The sequence below is a fragment of the Crinia signifera genome, chromosome 5, assembly GCF_055691185.1.
Source record: "Crinia signifera chromosome 5, ASM5569118v1, whole genome shotgun sequence".
Classification (NCBI taxonomy): Eukaryota; Metazoa; Chordata; class Amphibia; order Anura; family Myobatrachidae; genus Crinia; species Crinia signifera.
The window spans coordinates 13,525,992-13,549,376 of NC_139221.1; the positions used below are offsets into that span (position 1 = coordinate 13,525,992).

Genomic DNA, 23,385 nt, shown 5'->3' on the forward strand with positions numbered 1-23,385 from the left:
CTCACTCATATCTCCAACTGTCTCTCTGCTGGAATCTACCGCTCCTCTCCTGATCTCTCTCCCTCTATCCTCACTCACATCTATGCTAATAATACTGAAATCTACCCCTCCGCTCCTGATCTCTCTCCCTCTATCCTCACTCATATCTCCAACTGTCTCTCTGCTGGAATCTACCGCTCCTCTCCTGATCTCTCTCCCTCTATCCTCACTCACATCTATGCTGATAATTAATAATGTAATCTACCGCTCCTCTCCTGATCTCTCTCCCGCTATCCTCACTCATATCTCCAACTGTCTCTCTGCTGTCTACTCTTGGATGACCCAGCGCTTCCCACCCTCCTGTCTCACCCTTGTCTGTCTAACCCTCCCCTTTAGAATGTAAGCTCTCACGAGCAGGGCCCTCTCTCCTCATCTGCTTTTCTTGTAGTATATATATCTCTGCCACCCTGATAACTATGTCTGTGTCCTGTCCCCTAATGCAACTATCCTTATTTACCGTGTACCATGTTCGATATCTGTTTTTTGCTCATTTGTGTATTGTCAGGTGCTGCAGAACATTCTTGGCCCCTTATAAATAAACGATAATAACAATAAAAGTAATAACAGATGATTTTATTTATTTTTAAATGTTAGTAAATGTGTTTTAGTCTTGCAACATTAATTAAAATCAATATTAATCATTCTGAAGTCGATGAAAATTATTAAAAATGTACTTTTAGTAACTATACTGTATATATTCCATTTACTGTGTAAGGAGGATTAAACTATTACATTACTGTAATTGTCATACTGTGGTTTCAAAGACATATATATACTCAATGCTTAACCACTTCTGTGGTATGGCCGGAAATTTTCTGGTGCTGAACCGCGCTGCAGGAGCAGGCTCTCCTGGAAAATAACAGGGCATAGCACAGATAAGGAAGTGTGCGCCAGTGGTGCCGCCAACTTCTCAGCACCAGAGAAAAAAATGTTGTACCTGCATATTCTTAGAAGCAGGGGCAACTTATGAGAAAACCAAGCACAGGGCAGAACCCTGCCTCTCTGGCAGTAGAGGAGACTCTACAGCACATATGCAGGTCTCCAAGAACATGGTGCAGTAATTCTCTCTACTGCATATGACAGGAAAAATGGCCGCTGCACCACGTGATTTCTGCTGCTCTGGCAGCGTTGGCTTATGCTGTCCACCAGAGAAGTTTTTATAATTACATGGGTGCAGGGATTATGATGTCAGCCTACTGAAGCCAGGGGCTCATGTGTACCACTCACCCTGCACCCATTATAGGTACACCGATGATATAAAGGGGTATTTGGGAAGCCCCTATGTCTTTTATTTGGGCAGCAGGATTAAGGATGTGGAACTATAATCTTGAGTCGGGCAGTGATTGAAGTGAATTAAAAATACTTGCACAATAAGAGGAAAAAGAGGAGGAAGAAGAGGAGAAAGAAGAAGAGGATGAAGAAAAAGAGGAGGAAGAGGAAAAAGAAGATAAAGAAGGGGAACAGGAAGAGGAGAAAGAAGAGGAAGGGGAACAAGAATAGAAGGAAGAAGGATGAGGAGGAATAGGAGAAAGATGAAGAGGAGGAGTTAGGAAAAGAAGAGGAGGAAGTAGAAGAAGAAAATGGATAATAAAAGGAGGAAGAGGAAGAAGATGAGGAGGAGGAGGAGGAAGAGGAGAAAGAAGAAGAGGGAGAGGAAGTAGATGTGGAGGAGGAAGAGGAGAAAGAAGAAGAGGAGGAGGAAAAGGAAGAAGAAGAGGAATTAGGAAGGAAGAGTCTCCGTATTCCCTTTGTACTGGTCATGTTGGGACCTAATCTGTTGACTTCTGCTACAATTAGAGGAGCAGGGCGCTGAGCACCACTTCAACATAGACTAAGTAAAACTCCTGGTGGGCCAGTCCTACTCATAGCATACAAAACATCTTATTGCCAAAACTGTCAATTGCTAGTGGTGCCGGGCATACAAAAGCCTTAAGCTGCAGCCGGGTCCATCTAATGGTTGCTTAGACTCTGAATATAAACTTAAAAGACACTTAATAGTTTAACATAAGCAGAACTAAATGTCATAGGAATGCCTTTATATCGTCCAAATACTCTTTACTTTTTCCCGTCTTCCCAGACGCTCTATCACACTTTGTTCAATTAATATTTTTATGTAAATTTTATGAGACAATACACAATTGTCATTGTTCTTGTGGATTCTTATTTCATCATGGGGAAAGAAGACAGATATATATATCACGCGTCTTACCTGTAATTCTGCTTCTCGTTCCCTATGTGGAACCTGTCGTACTGCGAATGTGCGTGATTCCCTTCCCAGTCCATTAGGTCGATTCTCAGCGAGTACTGCCTTTGGCTGGTTATTGCAAATATAAACTCGTTCCCCAGCCAAAATTCACCAGATGGGCTGCCAAAGCCCTAGAGAAAAATCAGTTCAGCGAAATATTATTTATCTTCAGAGCACACAAATTTTATTAATTCTTTTTACAAGGTCATTATGTGTTATTTTATATACGCAATCATTAAAGCATAACACAACTACCACTGGCAATGAGCACTAAAGTACTTTATAAATTGCTTGTTGACACTTGGAAATAACTTCTGCTTGCTAGCAACGTTTTATTTTAATCCACCGAAACAAAGGCTTCCTAGAAAAACACAGGAATCCAATATTATATGAAGCAACCAAGTATTACAGGGGATGAAGCCATTGCAGGCCACCAGTCCCATTCTGTAAGGGGCCCTGCTCCGTAAGGGCCCCACTGACCCATTTTTCTATTCTTAGTTTTATTTTTTTGCTGGACAAATCACGTTTGTTTAAAGGACCTGGTCCAAAATATAATTTTGCACCAGGACCCCACATTATCTTGTTCCACCACTTAATTAAAGAGCTTTGCCCTCACTTATAATGATCAAGTTCACCTGACATTCAAATGTAACTGAAGGGCAATTAGTAAAGCATTATGCTGTTTAAAGTGGGCCTAGAAGATACAGACAGGGAGCATGGGTAAGACAAAAAATGTTTACGACTCTGAATGCACACTATGGGCCCCGGCATGAGTGCATCGGAACCACCATGCACGCTACAAGGTCAGTCATTGCACTGGACTAGAGAGCAGCTACCAGGGAGAAGAGACAGGAGCCGTACCATGGAGTGGGAGAATGTGAGCTTAGAAAGTGCAGTACTGATTCTATTATGTTTGTGTATTTATTATTATGGTATGTGTAACTTTTTCCTGAGCACTTATATTATATAAATGCATGAAACAGCCTGTACTACAGACCATCTGCAGTGTTAGATATTAATACTGTATTCCATACAGAATCCATTGACTACATTAATTTCCAGGGTCTGTAATAGGTTATTTTACCGCTCTCCCAGACTCCCGCTCTTGCTCCAATGTTCCGTAGAGTTGGAGATTGCAGTTGGAAACCCCCATCTAGAAATCCTGCTTTGGTATAGGCAAAACTAGGGGGTGGTCCGGGGGTGCACCAGATCACCCATTTGCCTAAAACATTGTTGATTTTTATTACCCTTTATCTTCATTCCAAGGCTTAGCGCATAAACCCAAAGATCTTAATTATTTTTTTTGGGGGGGGGGCTTCTTTTTATTTATTTTTTTGCATCATTTTTTATTTTGTTTTTGCATTTGTTAAAATACAGGATTTTTTTTGACACAATTTTGCTAGAAATGGGAACAAAATGTTCCTTATTTAACAACTGTAGCTAAGTAAATATAAACCGCTTTGCTAAAGTACATAGGGCAATTTTATGAAATGTAGTAATTCTTCTGCAATTCCGTAATCAGAATATCTAAAATTGGCATCAATTATATTTACCAGTATCTGCTTTTTCTCCGTTCGTTGAGCTGCCACCTCAAGCGTAAAATAATGATCGTACATATACTGTATAATGACTATTTCTAAAAATACTACATTGTTATGGCGGCAACATTTATCAAGGAATGAAAGACGGGCGTATAACAGGCACGATTATTGTGTGATATTACTTGCAGGGGACAGAAGTGGTTCCAAAGTAAATTGTAGATGTTATCATGGAAAACGATCCAATTAAGTAAAAAAAAAAAAAATAATACATTGCCGGAGAGCTTGGGAACGTCAGTGATTGTTGTATCAGAACAATGGGTCTAATTCAGTCCTGCAGCCCAGACAGAGTGAAATCCGGCTCTGCAGAAGTTTGCAAATCGATGTGCACGGCTGCAAATGGCTTGCCAAAATGACACCGATCCAAGTCGCTCCCCAATGAATTATTTTTTTCCAGTGTGTGCAGAGCCCGTTCTGAAAGAGCCCGTCGCCACCCTCCACCAGCTCCCTGCTGCTCCCCCCCAGCCCCCACTTGCCCTGCTCGTCTCCCTGAAGCGGAGATGGGCAGGGAATCATCTCCCCGCTGCCATGCTGACGGGACATGCAAGCTTGTGAGACACTCATGCGTCCCCATCATATGGAGCGCCTCTCCGCCAGTCTGCGCCAGCTCAGGGACTCTGGCGATTTTATCGCAGAATGGCCTCGCTCATGAGTGCTACAGTCTAGGCATGCGCAGTCTAGCGATAATCGCCCCGGCCTGTGAATTCACAGACGTGTGAGCAGGTCTGAATGAGGACCAACAGCATCCAAAATGTTTTGCCTGCAAGCATCACACATAACCCTGCAATGTTCTTTGACAGGCTGAGATCCACTGAGCAGCAGGGAAGTCACCAGAAAAATGTCTGCCACGCCATTTTCCTGGAGACCTCTGCATACTCGCTGGAATCCGGTGCAACTATAGGGTCTCCTAGACACCCTAGCGTTCAGAGTCCTGCATCTATTGGTCTGTAGAGTTGCAGAAATAAACGGGCTCTCTAATTGGTTACTTCGTTTTGGAGCTTTATGGCAAAACATTGGCAGCCAATCACAATTCAACTTCATTCTGGAAAATGTGACGGTTGTTCAACTCTTCCTGTGCACCTGTCGGGAGACGAGACCCTGTCTACCTTAGATATGTTGAGCTGTTTCATGTGTCAACCTAAGGCCTTTTCAGCCTTTATAGTGTCGACATAGTGGCCATATCCTGTACACATCCGTATATGATGTCCTCACCATTTTGTACTCTTTCCATCCTCTCTGAAAATCCACCGTCCCGTCCTCTCTCTGCTGAATCACCGTCCAGCCGCCACCTACAGACTCCATGTTGCAATAAACCTAAAAGAAAGTGGACAACACAGTATAAGTACCTTTAGATGTAAACACGCCCCCCCCCCCCCCCCCACCCCCTGACGATCACTGTTGATCGCAGTCATCGTGTTAGAACATTCTGAGCTCGTGGCTATGTCGCAGAATTCATCACTAAGGCCCTTATTCTGGTCTGTGCGGCCGGAGCCGCATACGTTGCTCCGGCCGCACAAACCAATCCCCGCCTACAATACGGATCGCCACGGCTGTCCGTACGCGGACGGCTGGCGATCCGCATGAAAATGGTGGGGCGTACGCCTCCACCATGGTGGGAGCTGCCCCCTGCATTCGATGGTCGGCGACCATCGAAGGCAGGGCCGCACGCTCCAGCAGCTCCCGCAAGCTTAGACCACACGGACAATCGTCCGTGTGAAAGCTTGTATGGGGGCGGAGAGCTGACATCCGGCGATGTCAGCTTTCCGCCCCCATCACTGGCGTCATAGCCTCATTACCATGCATACGCCCCGCGTTTGCATGGGAACGCCCATGAAACGCTGGGCGTATTCATAGGTAAATGAGGCTATTAAGCCCCTCACGCCCCTATACGCCCCCTTTGCGGCGTTTAAAATTTTTGTGCGGCGATTTCCCCTGCACATGCGCAGAGTGACCTCTGCGCATGTGCAGAGCGAAAACATCGGCGGTACGGCCGCACGCGGGCCGTACCGCCCAGATCAGAATAAGGGCCTAAGACGTGTAACAGAAGTGTATTATATCTTCTGCTATAAATCTACTATGGACGGCAGAACAATCGCTGCTGCACTTGCTGAGTTATTTCTGCGCAGATAGTGGGAAACTCCCACAGCGCTGATATCTGGAATGTGTCTGGGATCAGTGCTTAGTAACATGCTGCAAGCTGGGTGCTCACTTATAATCTCCTGCATGGTACAGTAGGTTGTTTTCCTTTCTATTAATGACTAGGAAAACCGAATCAATCACATTTCCTAATTACACACTACAGTATTACGCTGCTGTATACCCTGGGCTGCTATCTGGCTATGCTGCGTTACTGCTGAGGGCTGCGTAATATCAAGTGACGCAGTCGTTTTATCATCCGATATATAAACACTGGCAGTGAATATTACTGGTCCCAATCAGGCACAAAGCCAGCTGCTCCACAAAAGGGACATTTCCTCCTTATTGCATAGGTTTGGAAATCTTTAGTTGTTTAATCTAGTACACTGCACCATCAAAACACATGCAGTTCCACTTTCCTGCCTGGGGTGTCACTCTCTGCTGTTGTGCTTCTAGCAAAGTATTTAGTCAAAAGAAAAAAGTTTGGTACCGTGTTAGCCAGTTGATAAGAAAAGTTTTATTGTTCCTCAGTGAGAAAAACAAAATAGCAATCTAGCAAATATGATACCTTTTAATGGCTAACAAAAATAAATGTTGTTAAAATGCAAGCTTTCGAGACTTCTTAGGTCTCTTCCTCAGGCATGGTATAACAAGGTGTGTGAAGAACCACATATATATACACAGCAGAGTAGGAACAAGATGTGATAGATGGACATTCTTAAGATCAAAACAAAACAAAATAACAGAATGAGCTTGTAAATTGAGTCCTTAATTGGTTTGTAGATAAGTAGTGTGAAAGTTTTATTGTCTCTAAGTTGATGACAGACCAGAGTTAGAGCTCCGATGCCCTCACTCTCTCTGGGCCAGTCTCCTCAGATGTTGTAGTGGGCCATAAATCCCTCGGATAGATTCAGTCCTGTGTTAAGGGTGTCAAACGTTGTCATTAATTTGTATTCCCAGACCCTCCTGTCTCTTTGTGATTTGAAATTTCCTTTTAGTATAATCACTTTCATATGATCCTGATTGTGTCCTGGGCTGCAGAAATGTTTGGCCACAGGAAAGTGTGTCTTTTTTTCTTTTATTGTGTGGCGATGGGACCTCATCCTTGCCTTAAGTTTTTGTCTGTTATTTTGTTTTGTTTTGATCTTAAGAATGTCCATCTATCACATCTTGTTCCTACTCTGCTGTGTATATATATGTGGTTCTTCACACACCTTGTTATACCATGCCTGAGGAAGAGACCTAAGAAGTCTCGAAAGCTTGCATTTTAACAACATTTATTTTTGTTAGCCATTAAAAGGTATCATATTTGCTAGATTGCTATTTTGTTTTTCTCACTGAGGAACAATAAAACTTTTCTAGCAAAGTATGGTATGTATCTCTCTTCTTAAATACAGACAGTTTGTGCTAGAAGCAAAATAACAGAGAGCGACACCACTGGCAAGAAAGAGGAACTAGATGGGTTTTTGAAAGATGCAGGGTGCTAGAATGAAAACTAAGGGAGGGATTTAATGGTTTTGACATGTGATTGCCTCTTTAAAAAAATGTCCGAGTTTGGACAGCAGTCCGCTCCACCGGTGAAATCGGGCGGCATTGCATCCCGCCCTAAATCTCAGCAGCCCCTATCTCCCTATCATAATGGTATTAAGCTTGAAGTTCATAATGGTATTAAGCTTGAATTTGATTGATTGGTATGGGCATGGGAGGGTGTGCTATGCATCAGGGGTGGCCAAACCGGTCCTCGAATTCTACCAATGGTCCACATTTTCCAAATCACCTAGCCGGTGCACAGCTGTGGTCACAACTAACTGTCACATTTCAAACCTGCTGCAGTCATTCCTACTATAGATCCACAGGTTGCCTAAGACACGGGAACTGTTGGTAGATCTTGAGGACAGGTTTGGCTATATGATCATTAGCAGTGAAGCGACGTACTAACTGACATTGCCAGAACATGTACTATAGACAATCTCTATAAGCCTCATTTGTATTCGCCACGCACGGCACATTATATAAGATCCTGTAATTTATGCTGCCCGTCAGCCTCATTTACATCTCCGCAAAGCAAATTAGAATATTTGATCGCCGGGTTGCCATGCAAACATTATGCCTATAGCCGTGCAGCCGATGTTTAGCTACATAGATATTCATTATGTCCCTGTTTTAACAGTATAAAGGAATATGCCTTATAGATGGGTATGGATCATTAGGTCTCCAGCAGTTAGGTGACATGCATTGAGTCGACACCATTAGGTCAACATGCAGAAAGGTTGACATGGGTCTAGGTCAACATGGGTGTAGGTCGACACAAGCATTATGTCGACACAAGCATTAGGTCAACATGGGCAAGGTCAACAGTCAAAAAGTGGACATGATTTTTATTTACCCAAATGTCGACATAGTCGGCATGGACACAGAAACGGAGAACCGCATCCCTTCGCCTGACTCGCTGTGTTTGCCATGCTTTGGGCACATTATTATATTCTCCCACCACGCCCTAGTGGATGGTGGGGCATAAAATACCGCCTGTCGGCACAAAAAAACAGTGAGAAACCACATGTTGACCATTTGACCGTCAACCTTGACCATGTTGACCTAATGCTTGTGTCGACCTAATGAAATGTCGACCTTTCTGCATTTCAACCTAATGGTGTTGACCCAATGCTCATCGACCTAATAACCGTATCCCTTATAGATTAAGAGGGCAATTGATACAGATATTTAACATGTTTATCAAGAGTGTCGACACTTTTGACTTATTATTGAAGTATGTCAACAAACCAGCTACAAAAATTAAACCGAAATCCATATTGACACAAAATAACCAAGACATATAAACAGTCCATACTAAGAAAGGGAATGTCTCCGTTCTGACAGTTGGATAGACATCACAGAGCGTTACCGACTCAGCAAGTCCGCATGTTCTGCACAAGTGTAAATACCCTCCACGGTTTCCAAATACACGAGTAGGTAAACTACGGTATAAGTATAATTCCTAAATTTAACTGAAACTGAAATGCAGGGCTGGTCAAGGTCCGTCAAGAGCTGACAAGGGCCTGGGTACTGGGTGGGAGTAGTGAAATTCGGATGGTGTAACCCCCACTGGAATAATAAACACACTCATTGATCCCCACAGGAAAAAAAAACACATACATTGGTACTCATAGGAAAAATAAAAACAGGACAGCTTTTATCAGGAGACCTGTTATTTGCACATTTCTAAGTACATACCAACGTGATTAACGTATCCGGTAAATGGTAGGATATAATGCATACTGGATGCGACGCTTAGTACATACCACCCTCAGTCCCTACAGTGCAATGTGTGGGCGGGACAGAACTATAAATGACTGAATGTGTAAGGTTGTGCACCAATCCGTTAACTGCTCTGTCGTATCATCACTGGCTTGTCGTCATTTACGGCTATCTTTTACCCAGTTATAGCCATGGGATCTGCCCCCGCAGCTATAACCACAGTTGAACCTTAAACTGAAAGATGCAACCTAGGCAGAGCAAATCCTGTAAAACATTTCCAATCGGTCCTTTGTTTAAAAGCTAGTTTGGTGTTTAAACAAGGGTTTCCTGATTATCTGCGCTACTGTTGAGATAACGGATTACCAAAATAAATCTAGAAGAGTTGACCTGGGAATGTTGACTTGAGCACTTTCAGAAAAATGGCCTGGCCGGGAGCTGAAGTGTTATTGTAGACTAGCGAGTGTTTTCATCTTGCACCGAGGATTAAACGTGTCAAGGCTCTACTGTATTTCGTCCTCATTCCTCATTTTACAATTTTGGAATGAGTCCAGGAGGAATTAGGCAGGAGGTGTGTGTGGCACAGAGATACAAGGAGCAGAACTTGGCCATCCTTGGCTCTACCTCTTAGCACCTAAATACATGTACGGTGGTGCAGTTGGGTGATTTACAGACGCGGATGGGCAGCGCCTAAGATGCTCTACATGTGCCTGTAAATCTAACACTTCACTGGAACCCTAGTAGCCCCCAACACTTTCTCAGATGATATTAAATAAGCAAAAAGAACTTCATAAAATAAAGATTCAACAGTAGCAAAGCAGTCGGACCAGCGTACAAAAATAATCCTGGCTTAGTAGCTGTTACTATGATAACAATCCGGATGATGAAACCTGAGATCAGAAAAGTTGACGTTTATGTGAATGGCACGCTATAACTGGACCAAGTATTGGACTGATTTGTAGAAATTGTAGAAACCAGCAATAACTCAGGTGCGCTGGGAACAAGGCCGTCTGTGGCAGTGGTAGGCCCAAACCTAGAAGTAACTTAGAGTTACATAGATTTCTCAATGCAAGTAAAGATTGCAGAGGATAACTAGTTTATCTGAAGCAACATAAGCTTACCAGCATGGGCATGTAACAAGGAATCATATACACTGGCTTGTGGGGGTTGAGCTTTTAAGGGGAGGAACGTTGTGTGAAGGGAGTACTGATTTGATTGGTTGATGGAATATCAAGGGAGTGGCTCTACATCTGATATATGCCTATGATCTAGAAGGTTCCATCTCTTTTCAGTCAGATTCGTTGGAGGAGATAAGTGCAGTCTCTCAGGGCCTTATTTTGGTTCATTCTTTCTGACAAAATCCTTCTTAGATGGGCAAAACCATGTGCACTGCAGGTGGGGCAGGTGTTACCTGTGCAGAGAGAATTAGATTTGGGTGGGGTTTTACTTCAAAGTGAGATCTATATTGCAGTGTAAAAATAAAGCAGTCAGTATTTTCCCTGCACAGAAACAAAATTACTCACCCAAATCTAATTCTCTCTGCACATGTTACATCTGCCCCCCCTGCAGTGCACATGGTTTTGTCCATCTAAGAAGGATTTTGTCAGAAAGAATGAACCAAAATAAGGCCCTCAGACTCATATTCATCAGCTTTATCTGTACCTTATCCTTCTTTTCTCTCTCCATATTTCCCTTCTTTCTAGCTTCTTTTTCTCTCTGTTTTTCTCTCATAGTGATAGTCAGTCAGATGAGCTGGATGATATTGCTGAGTCATATTACTTTTCCTATGTCTATCTTCCTTCTTTCATTTCTGGCCTTTATCTTTATTTGCTGTCCTTCTTTTCCCCCTTTATGCTGCCCCTTTTGTTCTGGTAATTTAAGGGGGCTTATGAATATTTGGTTATAGCAGGAGATATTTACTTCCCTCCCCCCCTCTAACAGTGGGCTATAATGGTACAGGCCTCCATCCCAGTCAGGATTACATCCACCTGTTGTTTCCTTATTAGGCTATTGTGCCAGAAGCCCTGCTGCCATTGCCTCAGCTTACTACAGTCAGGATTATAGTGGCAGTACAGTGTAAGCGCTCAGCCAGCTCAGGTAGAGCTGCAGGGGATGGGCTGTTATGGGCACAAAGTGTAGGAGAGGTCAGCACCATTTTACCTTCCCCCTCTAACAGTGGGCTATAATGGTACAGGCCTCCATCCTAGTCACAGTGGGCTATAATGGTACAGGCCTCCATCCCAGTCAGGATTTCACCCCCCTGTTGTTTCCTTATAGGCTGCTGCCACTGCCTCACCTTACTACAGTCAGGATTATAGTGGCCAGTACAGTGTCAGGGCTCAGCCAGCTCAGGTAGAGCTGCAGGGGATGGGCTGTTATGGGTACAGAGTGTAGGAGAGGTCAGCACCATTTTACCTCCCCCCTCTAACAGTGGGCTATAATGGTACAGGCCTCCATCCTAGTCACAGTGGGCTATAATGGTACAGGCCTCCATCCCAGTCAGGATTTCACCCCCCTGTTGTTTCCTTATAGGCTGCTGTCACTGCCTCACCTTACTACAGTCAGGATTATAGTGGCCAGTACAGTGTCAGGGCTCAGCCAGCTCAGGTAGAGCTGCAGGGGATGGGCTGTTATGGGCATACAGTATAGGAGGCATCCTTATAGCTCCCTGGCTGCTTTGGCTGTTCAGGGATTTCAGAGTATAAAGTGATTCTTATATGTCCCCTGCTGGGAGCATGTGTAGAGATGGATTTTGCAGGACACACTTTAAGGACACACATACCCTCTCTGTTGCCTATGTATAGTGGTGGCAGCAATTTTGCGTGTGGACTACTAGTTTGTCCATCAATTCTTTATGAATCAGTGGGGTCACTTTGGTGATGTGGTTATGCTATTAAACCGCAAAACTCCTTGATTATGCAAATAGCCTCCATTCGCAAGCAATATTATTATCACTATTATATTATTAAGAGTAATAGGTTCTGTTAATGCATTCTTGGTTAGTTCATAGGCTGCCATAGGGTACGCATATGTGATCAAAGGCCCGGCAGCGCAGTTCCCTCTTTAAATTTCTAAGCACAGCACTCCAAATCTAATTCCTATTATACTCAAGTATACCTGGCAATATAAAGCAATATTATTTATATACACCGAACAGATAGCTGTCAGTTCACCAACAGTACCGGTTTTGCTCACCCTTAGTATATTATGTTAAAGGAAAATATGTGACAGTGATTATTTATATTTATTAATTTATTTACAGCTATTATGTAGCGCACTTAACACACGGCGCTTTGCGGGGAGTGCTGTAGCATTCACACCAGCCCTGAGCCAGTGTAGCTTGCAATCTACACACACACATTCATTCTAGGGTCAATATTGTTGGCATCGATTTTGCCTAATGTGTAGTTTTGCAGTGTGGGTGGAGTACCTGATTGCAAGGAGGTGGTACAGGCTTCGTACGTTGGAGCATTGTTTGTGGTCGGGCCCGTGCAATCAGTGTGATCTCAGAGCTCGGTTCCCTCTCTATATCTGCCATTCCTTTGTTCTGGGAACAGTAATCCATATTTATTTACTAGGGTACGCAATTATACCTGACAATTTGTAGCTGATTCTTATTGGTATTCATTTATATTTACTGTACAGTTATGTTTCAATAGAACAACAGTGCCTATTTTGCCCACTATTAGTACAGTTAGTGTTGGGTGACCAATTTCTATTAGTTAATTTCTTAGCAAATCTTAGAGCGCACTTTACTCACAACTTTACTTTGCAAGGATGCTTGTAACATTCACGCAGTCCCTGTGCAAAGGTAGCTGGCACTCTACACACATATATTAGATCTAGGGTTAATATTTTTGAGATTGAACATATTTTGTACCGTGGGTTTCGTCATATGTAATCATATGTAATGACATCTGTCTGGTTCAAAGGCCTCGCAGCGCATTTCCCTCTTTAGATCGGCCCAGTCCCCAGTTTTCTAAGCACAGCAATCCAAACCTTTTTCTAAGTATACACAGGTATACCCATTCGAATTAACTGATTTTTATTATTAGTATTTGTTGTCAGTTAATTTTATAGCGCACACATGGTCCGCGCACTTTGCATAGATATGTTTGGGCATTCTTGTTGGGCCCTGCCTCAGTGGGGCCTGTAGGCTGTGTTCTCTGCCGTATGTCTACGCACACGTATTTCATTTGGGGTTTAGATTTGTTGGAAGCCAATTAACCTATCAGTGTATTTTAAAGCTGCATATATTTGCAAGGCACTTAATCCTATAATTATTGTTATGGCCTTTTCAGCTATTTAGTTTTATTTATAAATTATATAATTATTTATAAATTATTGTTATCAGACAGGATATTTAGTTAATCACAGGCATTTTACAACCGTGCTCTTGGGTTTTTCGATTTATAGGTGGGGCCACGCTGTATGCAATTCGTGGGCATAGCTTCGCCGCACGTCAGTATTTCATAGAAAGGGTTGTTGCCAGGACTGTTCATTTTTTGGAAGGAAGTGCGTGTTTTTGTGTCCCCTGTTTTTTTTTTTCAGATGCTGTACACATGATGAAGAATAACAGACATTGGTGGTCGAGGTGATGGTCGCGGTCCGGATGGATGTATCAGCTTATGATCTCGATGGTTCTTCTCTTACTGCTAGGATGAAGGCAGAGTCCACGAATTGTAGATTAACATTTGTTACCGATCCTGGTACCCAGTGAGGGGGAAATTTACACTGAGAATTTGTACGCTGTTTTGATTTATATTTCGGTTTTGGCACTCAAGGCGGCTAGTTACGCATAAGCATGTCAACTAATTATAATTTGTTTAATGAACAGGCTCCGTTACTTCTGCGGGCACAGAGTACGTAGCCCATAGTCGATAGAATGGCAGCGAGTCTTAAGCGGCTTCATTATAGTTGCCATATAGTCCTGGCAGATGTTTTCTTGGCATGCATGGTTGGGAGACATAACTCCTTCTTGGTCCTAATTTGAAACTATGTAGTTATATCTGGCCTATATATATATATATATATATATCTGCGGGTTAGGAGGCACTCGCTAATCCAATCTACTTTTGCTGGGGTGTACACTCAGAAATTCATTGATGGAAACTATTATATACATGAGTACAGTAAGAGGCCAATCTCCAGCCTGAAGATAATAAATCTGGGCTTTATTCAATCACGCTGCCACATCATAGGTCAACATTTCGGCTAGTATCAGAGCCTTTATTAAGACTTTTAGACAGCCAAAAGCATGTACATTAGTGCCATAACACCTCATGATGTCCATATGAAGTGCACGCCATACTATATATATGTATTTCCGATCCTAAGTTTAATTAATAAGCTAAGACAAGTTGTCTAATAGGCTCGATTATCACTATCACCTTGTGAGCCGAGTGTGTGGCATTTGCATTTTAGCGCATATGATGTTTGCGCGATAGTCTGCCGATGTTCTTTGCATGCATGGTCAAGAGGCATACCCTAGCTACGCAGTTATCTCTGGATTGCATATTGCGAGACTCTGCATGTTCACCGCTGGCGTACTGCAGCAATTGCCCTTAATAGTATCTTTGGAAATTGTTAAATAGATGCACCCTCTCCAAAGGAGCAATACACGTGGCGGGTTTATCATCCGTGTATATATGTGGGCGCATAGGTACATAGAGCCTGCTAGTGGGGTAGCATTCGGTCTTGCAGGAATTTTAGGCTCAGTTTCCCATTTGGAAAAAGCAAGCAGAGATAGTGGTGAGACTTACTTAATTCTGCTCTTGGGTGATACCCTTAATGCTGCTGGGAAATAGCACTCCTGCTTCTGACAGCTGTGGGTGCGCTTATGCTGATTATCAGTATTCACATGACAAAGAGCATTACCATGTCTTTCTTTTTCAGGATATCTACAGGGCTCTCCAAGATAGCTCCATCTTGCCTGGAGTAGGACTACCTGATGTCAGCCTTGTTGCTAAAATATGTATTCCAAGGAGCATTTACTTTTTAGCCAGGCGTAGTTCGTCTTTTTGAGTGAACTCCGTTTTGGCTTTATATGGTACACTCAGGATGGGTGAGCTGCTGTCTAATTCTAGTACAGCAGCGTTGCCCATGTGGGCGTGCTTTGTCGTCGTTTGCCCCGTCGGATTGTTATGATGTTGGATGCAGCGTCCCGGGACTGGCATAGTTGGCGGGGGGGCATTGGGTCTGGAGGGGTCCCTGTCATGGGCGCCGAGTTTGTCTGGTGGTGATGGCTGGGGCTCATTTGGATTTGGTGTCCTTGTTTGCCATGGTGAACTAATTTCTTTAAATGGTTCACGTTTTGGTTACTAATTCAATCAGGTTGGTTTCGGAGCGCGGCATCCGGCATATGGGTCTTATACCGGACGACTGCTGGGCACACCCGTTTGTATTGTTGCTGTTTAGGTGACCGTGGCACGGGTTGGCCTTAAGTCGTAATCCGGTCACTGAGTAGCCGGAGGTCTGGTGCGTTTCTACGTTTCAGCGGACCTCCGTCTGTCAGTGTACCCCCTTGAGGAGTTATCCACTCGTCGCAAACGCCTTTTGCCTTTGCGGGGGCCTTGAGGAATTTTTGGGTTACCGTCAGTTTTAAGTTTGGCTGGCGGAGCCTTTTTTGCCTCAAGTCAAGCTGGGTGCCCCCCCCCCCCCTCATTCATCATGCAGGTTATAATTTTTACAATCCCCTTTTTATAAATTTTATCGTCAATACAAAATTCTAGCATGAGTGCGGTTATGGCCGCTAACATTTTTGGGCTCATAGACCATCTATACATTGGTTGTTTATGGCCCTGGTATGCTCAATGTGACATCCTTAACAGAATTATGGCTTTTACGTGGATGGGTTGGTAGACCCTTCGTTTGCAATGAACTGCGGAACATTATGTATGCTTTATGGGAAATTTGAGTTCCCGTATTTTTGAATTTTCAATTACTGGGCAACGATACTATTGTTCAAATATTGGTTTAGGAGCAGTGATAGGTGAGGACAATACGTTTGATGGCCTATCTTGCTTTTTGATTGTATTTTCAATAGCTACGTTTAGGAGTTGCTGTTCTTTTTAAGTTAAGGTTTAGTTGTGGTGGCGGTGCAGGTTTTGAGGAACCTGGCAGTTGGCCGGTTCAGAATGGTTATATGTTTTGCTTATATTTAAAATATTGGTTGAAGGACAGTTTAGTCATATAAGTGGCTAGGCATGTATATCAGCTCACGAAGGTGGGCATCACCGGTCCAGGTGGGTCCACGCACCACTTTATGATTGACTGTCGTAATTATATGAATGGGGCAGTTGGCCCAATTATTATTCCCGTAGGCGGCAGAGTAATCAGCTTTGCCATTTGTGCCATGGTCAGGGATAGTGGCAGATGGTCGATCCCTGACCATTGACGGGTAGTTGGCCCAATTATTGGGGTGGAGTAATCAGCTCTGCCATTACCGATTGGGTCATGGTCAGGGATAGTGGCAGATGGTCGATCCCTGACCATTGTGGGGCAGTTGGCCCATTAGTAGATTGAATTTAATATTGGTGTTATTTTTTCGTTTGAAAAGGATAGTGGCAGAAGGCCGATCCTTAATTTTAGGGTGGCCAAGGATAGTGGCAGATGGTCAATCCTTGGCCATCAGGGCAGTTGGCCCCCCCTTTTTCTTATTTGAATTATATAATCTTTTGCATAAATTTTTGTCCATATTTTAACCATTCTTCTCACCGCCACCTTAGTTTAGAGGAAGGGACCTTTTATTAAGAGTTAGTTATAAATAGGCCTTCCTCTTCAAATAAATAAAAAGCCGACCCCTTTCATGCCAAATGCAGTTGTCCGAGTCTTTATTTTTAGATAAGTGGGTATGAATGACGCGTGCATGCATCTGACTGTGTAACGCTTAAGATTGCAGAGGATAACTAGTTTATCTGAAGCAACATAAGCTTACCAGCATGGGCATGTAACAAGGAATCATATACACTGGCTTGTGGGGGTTGAGCTTTTAAGGGGAGGAACGTTGTGTGAAGGGAGTACTGATTTGATTGGTTGATGGAATATCAAGGGAGTGGCTCTACATCTGATATATGCCTATGATCTAGAAGGTTCCATCTCTTTTCAGTCAGATTCGTTGCCCACCCTCCCGCCCTAAGTGGTTGGGTTTTTTACATTGGAATCATTGTGTCGGCTTTATTGGTGGCCGGTTCAGAATGGTTATATGTTTTGCTTATATTTAAAATATTGGTTGAAGGACAGTTTAGTCATATAAGTGGCTAGGCATGTATATCAGCTCACGAAGGTGGGCATCACCGGTCCAGGTGGGTCCACGCACCACTTTATGATTGACTGTTGTAATTATATGAATGGGGCAGTTGGCCCAATTATTATTCCCGTAGGCGGCAGAGTAATCAGCTTTGCCATTTGTGCCGTGGTCAGGGATAGTGGCAGATGGTCGATCCCTGACCATTGTGGGGCAGTTGGCCCATTAGTAGATTGAATTTAATATTGGTGTTATTTTCTCGTTTGAAAAGGATAGTGGCAGAAGGCCGATCCTTAATTTTAGGGTGGCCAAGGATAGTGGCAGATGGTCAATCCTTGGCCATCAGGGCAGTTGCCCCCCCCTTTTTCCTATTTGAATTATATAATCTTTTGCATAAATTTTTGTCCATATTTTAACCATTCTTCTCACCGCCACCTTAGTTTAGAGGAAGGGACCTTTTATTAAGAGTTAGTTATAAATAGGCCTTCCTCTTCAAATAAATAAAAAGCCGACCCCTTTCATGCCAAATGCAGTTGTCCGAGTCTTTATTTTTAGATAAGTGGGTATGAATGACGCGTGCATGCATCTGACTGTGTAACGCTTAATATTATACATTCGAACGGCGTCGGGAGTTTCACACTCGCCAGACCGCTTGCTCTATGAAGGGTGGGAAAGGGGCGGAAGAAGGGCAACGGCCAGCGTTTTATGGGTGTACACATAAAAATGCCCTGCAGACATAGGCGTATGTCGACGCCTGCTCACATGACGTCGTCTGCCCCCTTTCTGGCCATCTCTGTCCAGGATAAAGGTATAGACTTATACTTATCCACGGACGGAGAAAAAAAATCATTAGATGTGAGCGACCGTTGAATGATTTTTCTTCCACTCGCATGCTAGGGAGCGGATTCTGGGGGGGGGGGGGGGGGGTGCGGATGTCGTTTACCTGCTCTCTTGGCTGTATTCGCTGTATGTCTGAATCACCAGAAAATAAACATGTTTGTGCATTGGTCTTTCTTAGTCGTTTAAGTTATGTGATGGGGTATTTCCTTATTTCCTTGCACTAAACTACAATGTACATTCCAATGTCTGCAGACATGGGTGGCGCAGGTGAGTAGAATGGGCCAGAGCCTACTGTGCATGCACAGATCTCCAGGAACATGGCGCCTGCACCAAGTCCCAAGTCCCAAGATTTTTCTAGTGTGCGTGTGCAAATCTCCAGTAAAATGGCCGCTGTACTATTTTTACAGTGATTCGTAGTCCCTGACTCCACTCTTTGTTTTCTGAAGGACTAAGCTTCTAAAAAATCAACTGAGCAGAAATGATAGAAGTCAAATTGCAATCAATAAGGCACTTCATGAATTACTGCTTTGTGGGTGTGGTCCTAGTAACTATAGGTGTGGCTAAGTGGTTCAGGGGGGTGGCTTTTTTATAGGTGCCTGATAAGTGTATTTACCTTCTTAGGTTCCGATACATTATTAATATATATCGTATAGACGCCACTTTTGTTAAACCCGGCGTGTAGCAGGTCTGCGCAGTCCCTGAATGGTTTTTCTTCTTCTCTTTTTGGATTCTTTAAAGCAACTGCAAAATCAAAAATAGAAAAAAAAACAATGTTTTAAATCTTTGACAAACAACAAAAAAAAAATACACTTTTAATGACCGTTCCCAACATACGCTCATCGTTACATCATTACATGAGTACAAACTGAAAACTGATTTATATCGTCTTTGCCAGTTTTATTATCATATGGCGAATTGATACTCAGCGCGCTTTGCATAAAAGAAACAGATTCGGCTCAAATTCAGCTTAGATCTTGGGTCTATAAATAAGTTTACAACATTTATTGTGGATCTTTAAAATCTGGAATGGAAAATACCAAAAATCGACTTTTACAAGGAAGAGAATCCAGCTTTATGGCTCATTGTATTGACAGATGCTGATAAAAACTAACATGTGCGTGATCTAGAACGTGTTTCAGGGGGTTCTCAGATTTCCAGCCGTCAGCGGCAACAACTCGGAAAACATCTTTATACAGCGTGGAAGAACTTCACCTTTATTGTACACTCTAGCTGCCAAAGTCATAGACCAGCATTCCCTGTGTTTCTGACCCGACACGGCTTGATTCCTGCCCCCTTACTGGCAATTGATCTAAGGCATAACCTAAAACAATTCAACAAAAAAAATCGGTACAGGCCAGGAGGTGTGGCCATAGATAGAGGCGTGGCCATTTGTATAGGGGTGTGGTCGTGACCCTTTACTTTACATTACACATCACATTTAAAAATAAATCCCGCTGGCTGTCCCTACCTGGAACAGCAGTCAACGATGTTATGAACTACATCTCCCAGAGTTCCCAGAGCCAGACAGAAAACCGGTACAATGGGTACAGTTCGTTTTAGCCGGTATAGACTGTTAAAAAACTGTACTGTACCAGCTAAAATGGTACAGTTGGAGGGTATGCTAAGGGCCTCATTTATCAATGAGTGATAAAGCTCGTTGTGAATGAGAAAACTCATTGCGTATTATAAAATGGTATTCCAGCCAATCAGCTTGCCTATGCCATGTCTTCTGCTCCCAACTGTCAAGTGTTTAAACAAATATCAGTTGTGAGCTGAATGGCTGGATCAGCACTTGTAATATGTAAGGTGTGTTACTGTATCATGCACAGAGAGTTTAACACTTGTTTATAAATGAACCCCTAGGATTCTTTCCGTACTTCCAGATACAAATGTTCTCAGCTTAACCTGTGGAACCCATTTTCCTGACAATTCCTGGTAGGCAATATTCCAGAGCTGTCCATACACGTAAAGATTTATTGTCCAATCTTGCTGGTGGGAACATAAATCTTTTCATTTACAGATGTAGCGCTTGTCAGCAGCCTGCAGGATCGCCAGATGTCCTGAGCCTGCGCAAGGCCGGTGGACAGGAGCTGATGACGGGGATGCCCATCTCTGCTTGAGGCAGGCAGGGATTGGGGGCAAACTGGGGTAGCTGCGGGGGAGCTGCTGGGACCGGTGAAGGGCTCTGACAGAACAGGGCACGCGAGCATCTTGTGCTCACGCACCCCCTTGTCAGCTGGCGTGTGGCGGCGATTGGCGATTCTATCGCCAGGAGCAGCTACACTGAGAGCTGCTCCATCTGTGTGCTGGAAAACTGACAAAAACGGTCATTCAGATATTACCAGATTTTGTTCCAAGCAGCCAGATTGGACAATGTTTCGGTGTACGGCCAACATTCCGACACACTTCTCCCTAAAAGTACTGTATTTGCCGGCGTATAAGATGACTTTTCCCCCTGAAACACATGCCTCCAAGTGGGAGGGTCGTCTTATATGTCGGGTACAGGATGCGTAGGGTTAATGGAGGGGAGCCGGGCGTGGGGATCAGCTGTATGATCCCCGCACCCACAGTACAGGTGTGCTCGCCGCGCCGTACTCGGCCCCGCCCCCAGCGTCTGACATCAGATGCCGCCGGGAGGGCGGGGAAGGAAGTCCCCCGGCTGAGGAGCAAGAGGACGCCGGAAGCCGCTGGAGGACGGCGCAGAAGACTGCGGCGGGGAGAAGAGCTCCGGCGGCCGCTGAAGAGGCCAGAAGACGCCGGGATCAAGAAAGAATATCTCCGGCGCCTTCTGCAGGAAGAGGAGAAGCGGCGCCACCAGGCCAGCGGCAGAAGAAAGATGGCGCCCAGATCCGGAGAGGCCTCTCCCAACAGCAGGCAGGCGGCCCCAGGCCACCTAACCCTTCCTAGACCACCAGGTGATCGGGCACTAGGCCCGTGAGTACAGATCAGGCCCCTCTGGCCTGTGGGCATGATAGTTGTGGGCATTTCATTGTTGGGCCCTCCTGGCCCTTTTTGTATTTAGCTGGGCCCTCCTGGGGCCCTCCTATTGTTGGGTGGTCGTCTTATATGCCCGGTCGCCTTATACGCCGGCAAATACGGTACATCTTTTATCCCTGTATGAGATCACATAATAAGAAGCTATTATATAAGTCTTCACAACTCCGCAGAACTTAGGGGCCATTTTGCTGGTGACAAGGGGTGAGAGAGTCATCAACATAGGTGACCAGGGAAACTAGCTGGAGATTCAGGGGCCACAACTTGATGGACATTTCCAAGAGGGGGCGGCAATGTTCTGCTTATTGAAAAGATGAACCAGGGAAGTACTGTATGCATTACATATCAAGGTCTTTATTTTAACTTGGTAGTTCTCCGGAAATTGAAAGGAACTTGGATTAATTGTATGCATATACATTTGGAAGGTGTCATTATCGAGTTTGTGTTATTGAAATGTAATATTCCTTTGCGGCATTAGCTTTCAAGTTGTATTATGTGTAGATTACTTTGAAGAGATTGCGTTAACATTTGGCAGTTGGGCCGGTGAGAATTTTTACAACTCGGTTACATTTTTGGCCCTGAGAACTAATACAGATACACAAACACTTTCATAGAATCTGCCGAAATTCATCTGGGGGTCGAGCCTTCAGCCATGTGACTCTATGGAACTCATTTCTCCACATAGTATGAAAGGCCCCCGCTCTAGAATCCTTCAAAAACAGACTCAAGACTTTCCTGTTTACTCAAGCATTTCCTGAATTCCCCATAAGCATCGTTTATGAAAAGCTTTTCTGTACTTTATTCTTCCTGTACTGTATTACATTCATTCTATCTGTTAAGAGCCTTGAGTCCTATTGGCGAAAGAGCGCTATATAAATAAAATTATTATTATTATTATTATTAGTCAAAAATTAAGTTGCCCCAACAGGTTCGGACTGTGGCAAGAAAGCAGTAATGCCATTAGGGACCCATGCTTAAGAGGCGTGGTCAGCCACCAGAGTGGGTGTGGCCAGCCCCCACAGGGGTGTGGCTAACCATTTGAGATGACATGGTCTGGGCCCCCTTTACAATAGTAAATACTAGTGCATGTATGATAATATACCAGACTGGAAACAGCGAGGGGCTGTAATGTTTACACCACACCAGGGGATATAGTATAATGTAATGTATGTGTTACATTTAAGCACATGATGGCGATGCTCCCTACCTATACCACAATGCACTGTGCGTGTGATAGGGTCCCCGAGACTGACCAGCCGTAATAACAGCAACCATTGTAATAACAAAATCAACTATCAAACTCTTTCCACTGGGATGACTGAATCGTAGGATATTAAATGAATACAAGGATACAAAGCCATTCCAATCACTGACAGGAACATTGTTCGTCATGCTAAAGCTCCCAGCCAGCAAGGGAAAGGGGACCGGGGCGGGTCATGACCGACCCACTTTGATTGGCAGGAGGATGAATCCTATTGTAGTTTCTATAGAAACCTGATCATCCTGCTCCTGCTTCACCAGCTAACTGGCCGTCTAATAGAGTAACAACATATCGTTTGCAGTGTCCAGAATCTGACCCTTACAGGGGGGGTGGGCCCAGAGGGGTCCGACAGGGATTTTCCCTGCACTCCGGTGGGCCAGCCTGACCCTATATTTCATTATAAACCTAATCGTACAACACAAAGACACAAAGTGTGGTTCAGGAACAACACATGACAGGATTGCAGCCATACACATATTCCGCATTCACATCAGTCCCTGCCACAGGAGCTTACAATCTATATTCCCCACCACATGTACACATTCACGCTAGGGTTCATTTTGAGGGTTGGGATCATTTGGTCTACAGCATTATGGTCAACAGTCATTAGGTCGACACCATTAGGTGGACATGAGAAAAGGTCGACATGGGTCTATGTCAACATTGGAAAAGGTCGAAAGGTCATTAGTTCGACAGGTCGTTAGTTCGACAGGTCATTAGTTTGACATTGTCTAGGTCGACAGTCAAAAGGTCGACATGGGGTTTTTCACTGTTT

At 44.0% G+C, this 23,385-nt stretch overlaps 1 protein-coding gene across 2 annotated transcripts in view; it reads right to left on the bottom strand.

Moving 5' to 3' along the window:
- Positions 1-23,385, bottom strand: part of ANGPT1 (angiopoietin 1) — a 240,888-nt gene that overhangs the window by 33,177 nt on the left and 184,326 nt on the right. For both annotated transcript variants that reach the window (XM_083186694.1, XM_083186695.1), the window contains exons 5-7: positions 18,969-19,096; positions 5,095-5,196; positions 2,249-2,415 (exon numbers count right to left, since the gene is read on the bottom strand). In XM_083186694.1, coding sequence (XP_083042820.1) covers positions 2,249-2,415; positions 5,095-5,196; positions 18,969-19,096 — 397 coding nt within the window. The remainder of the gene's footprint in view (positions 1-2,248; positions 2,416-5,094; positions 5,197-18,968; positions 19,097-23,385) is intronic.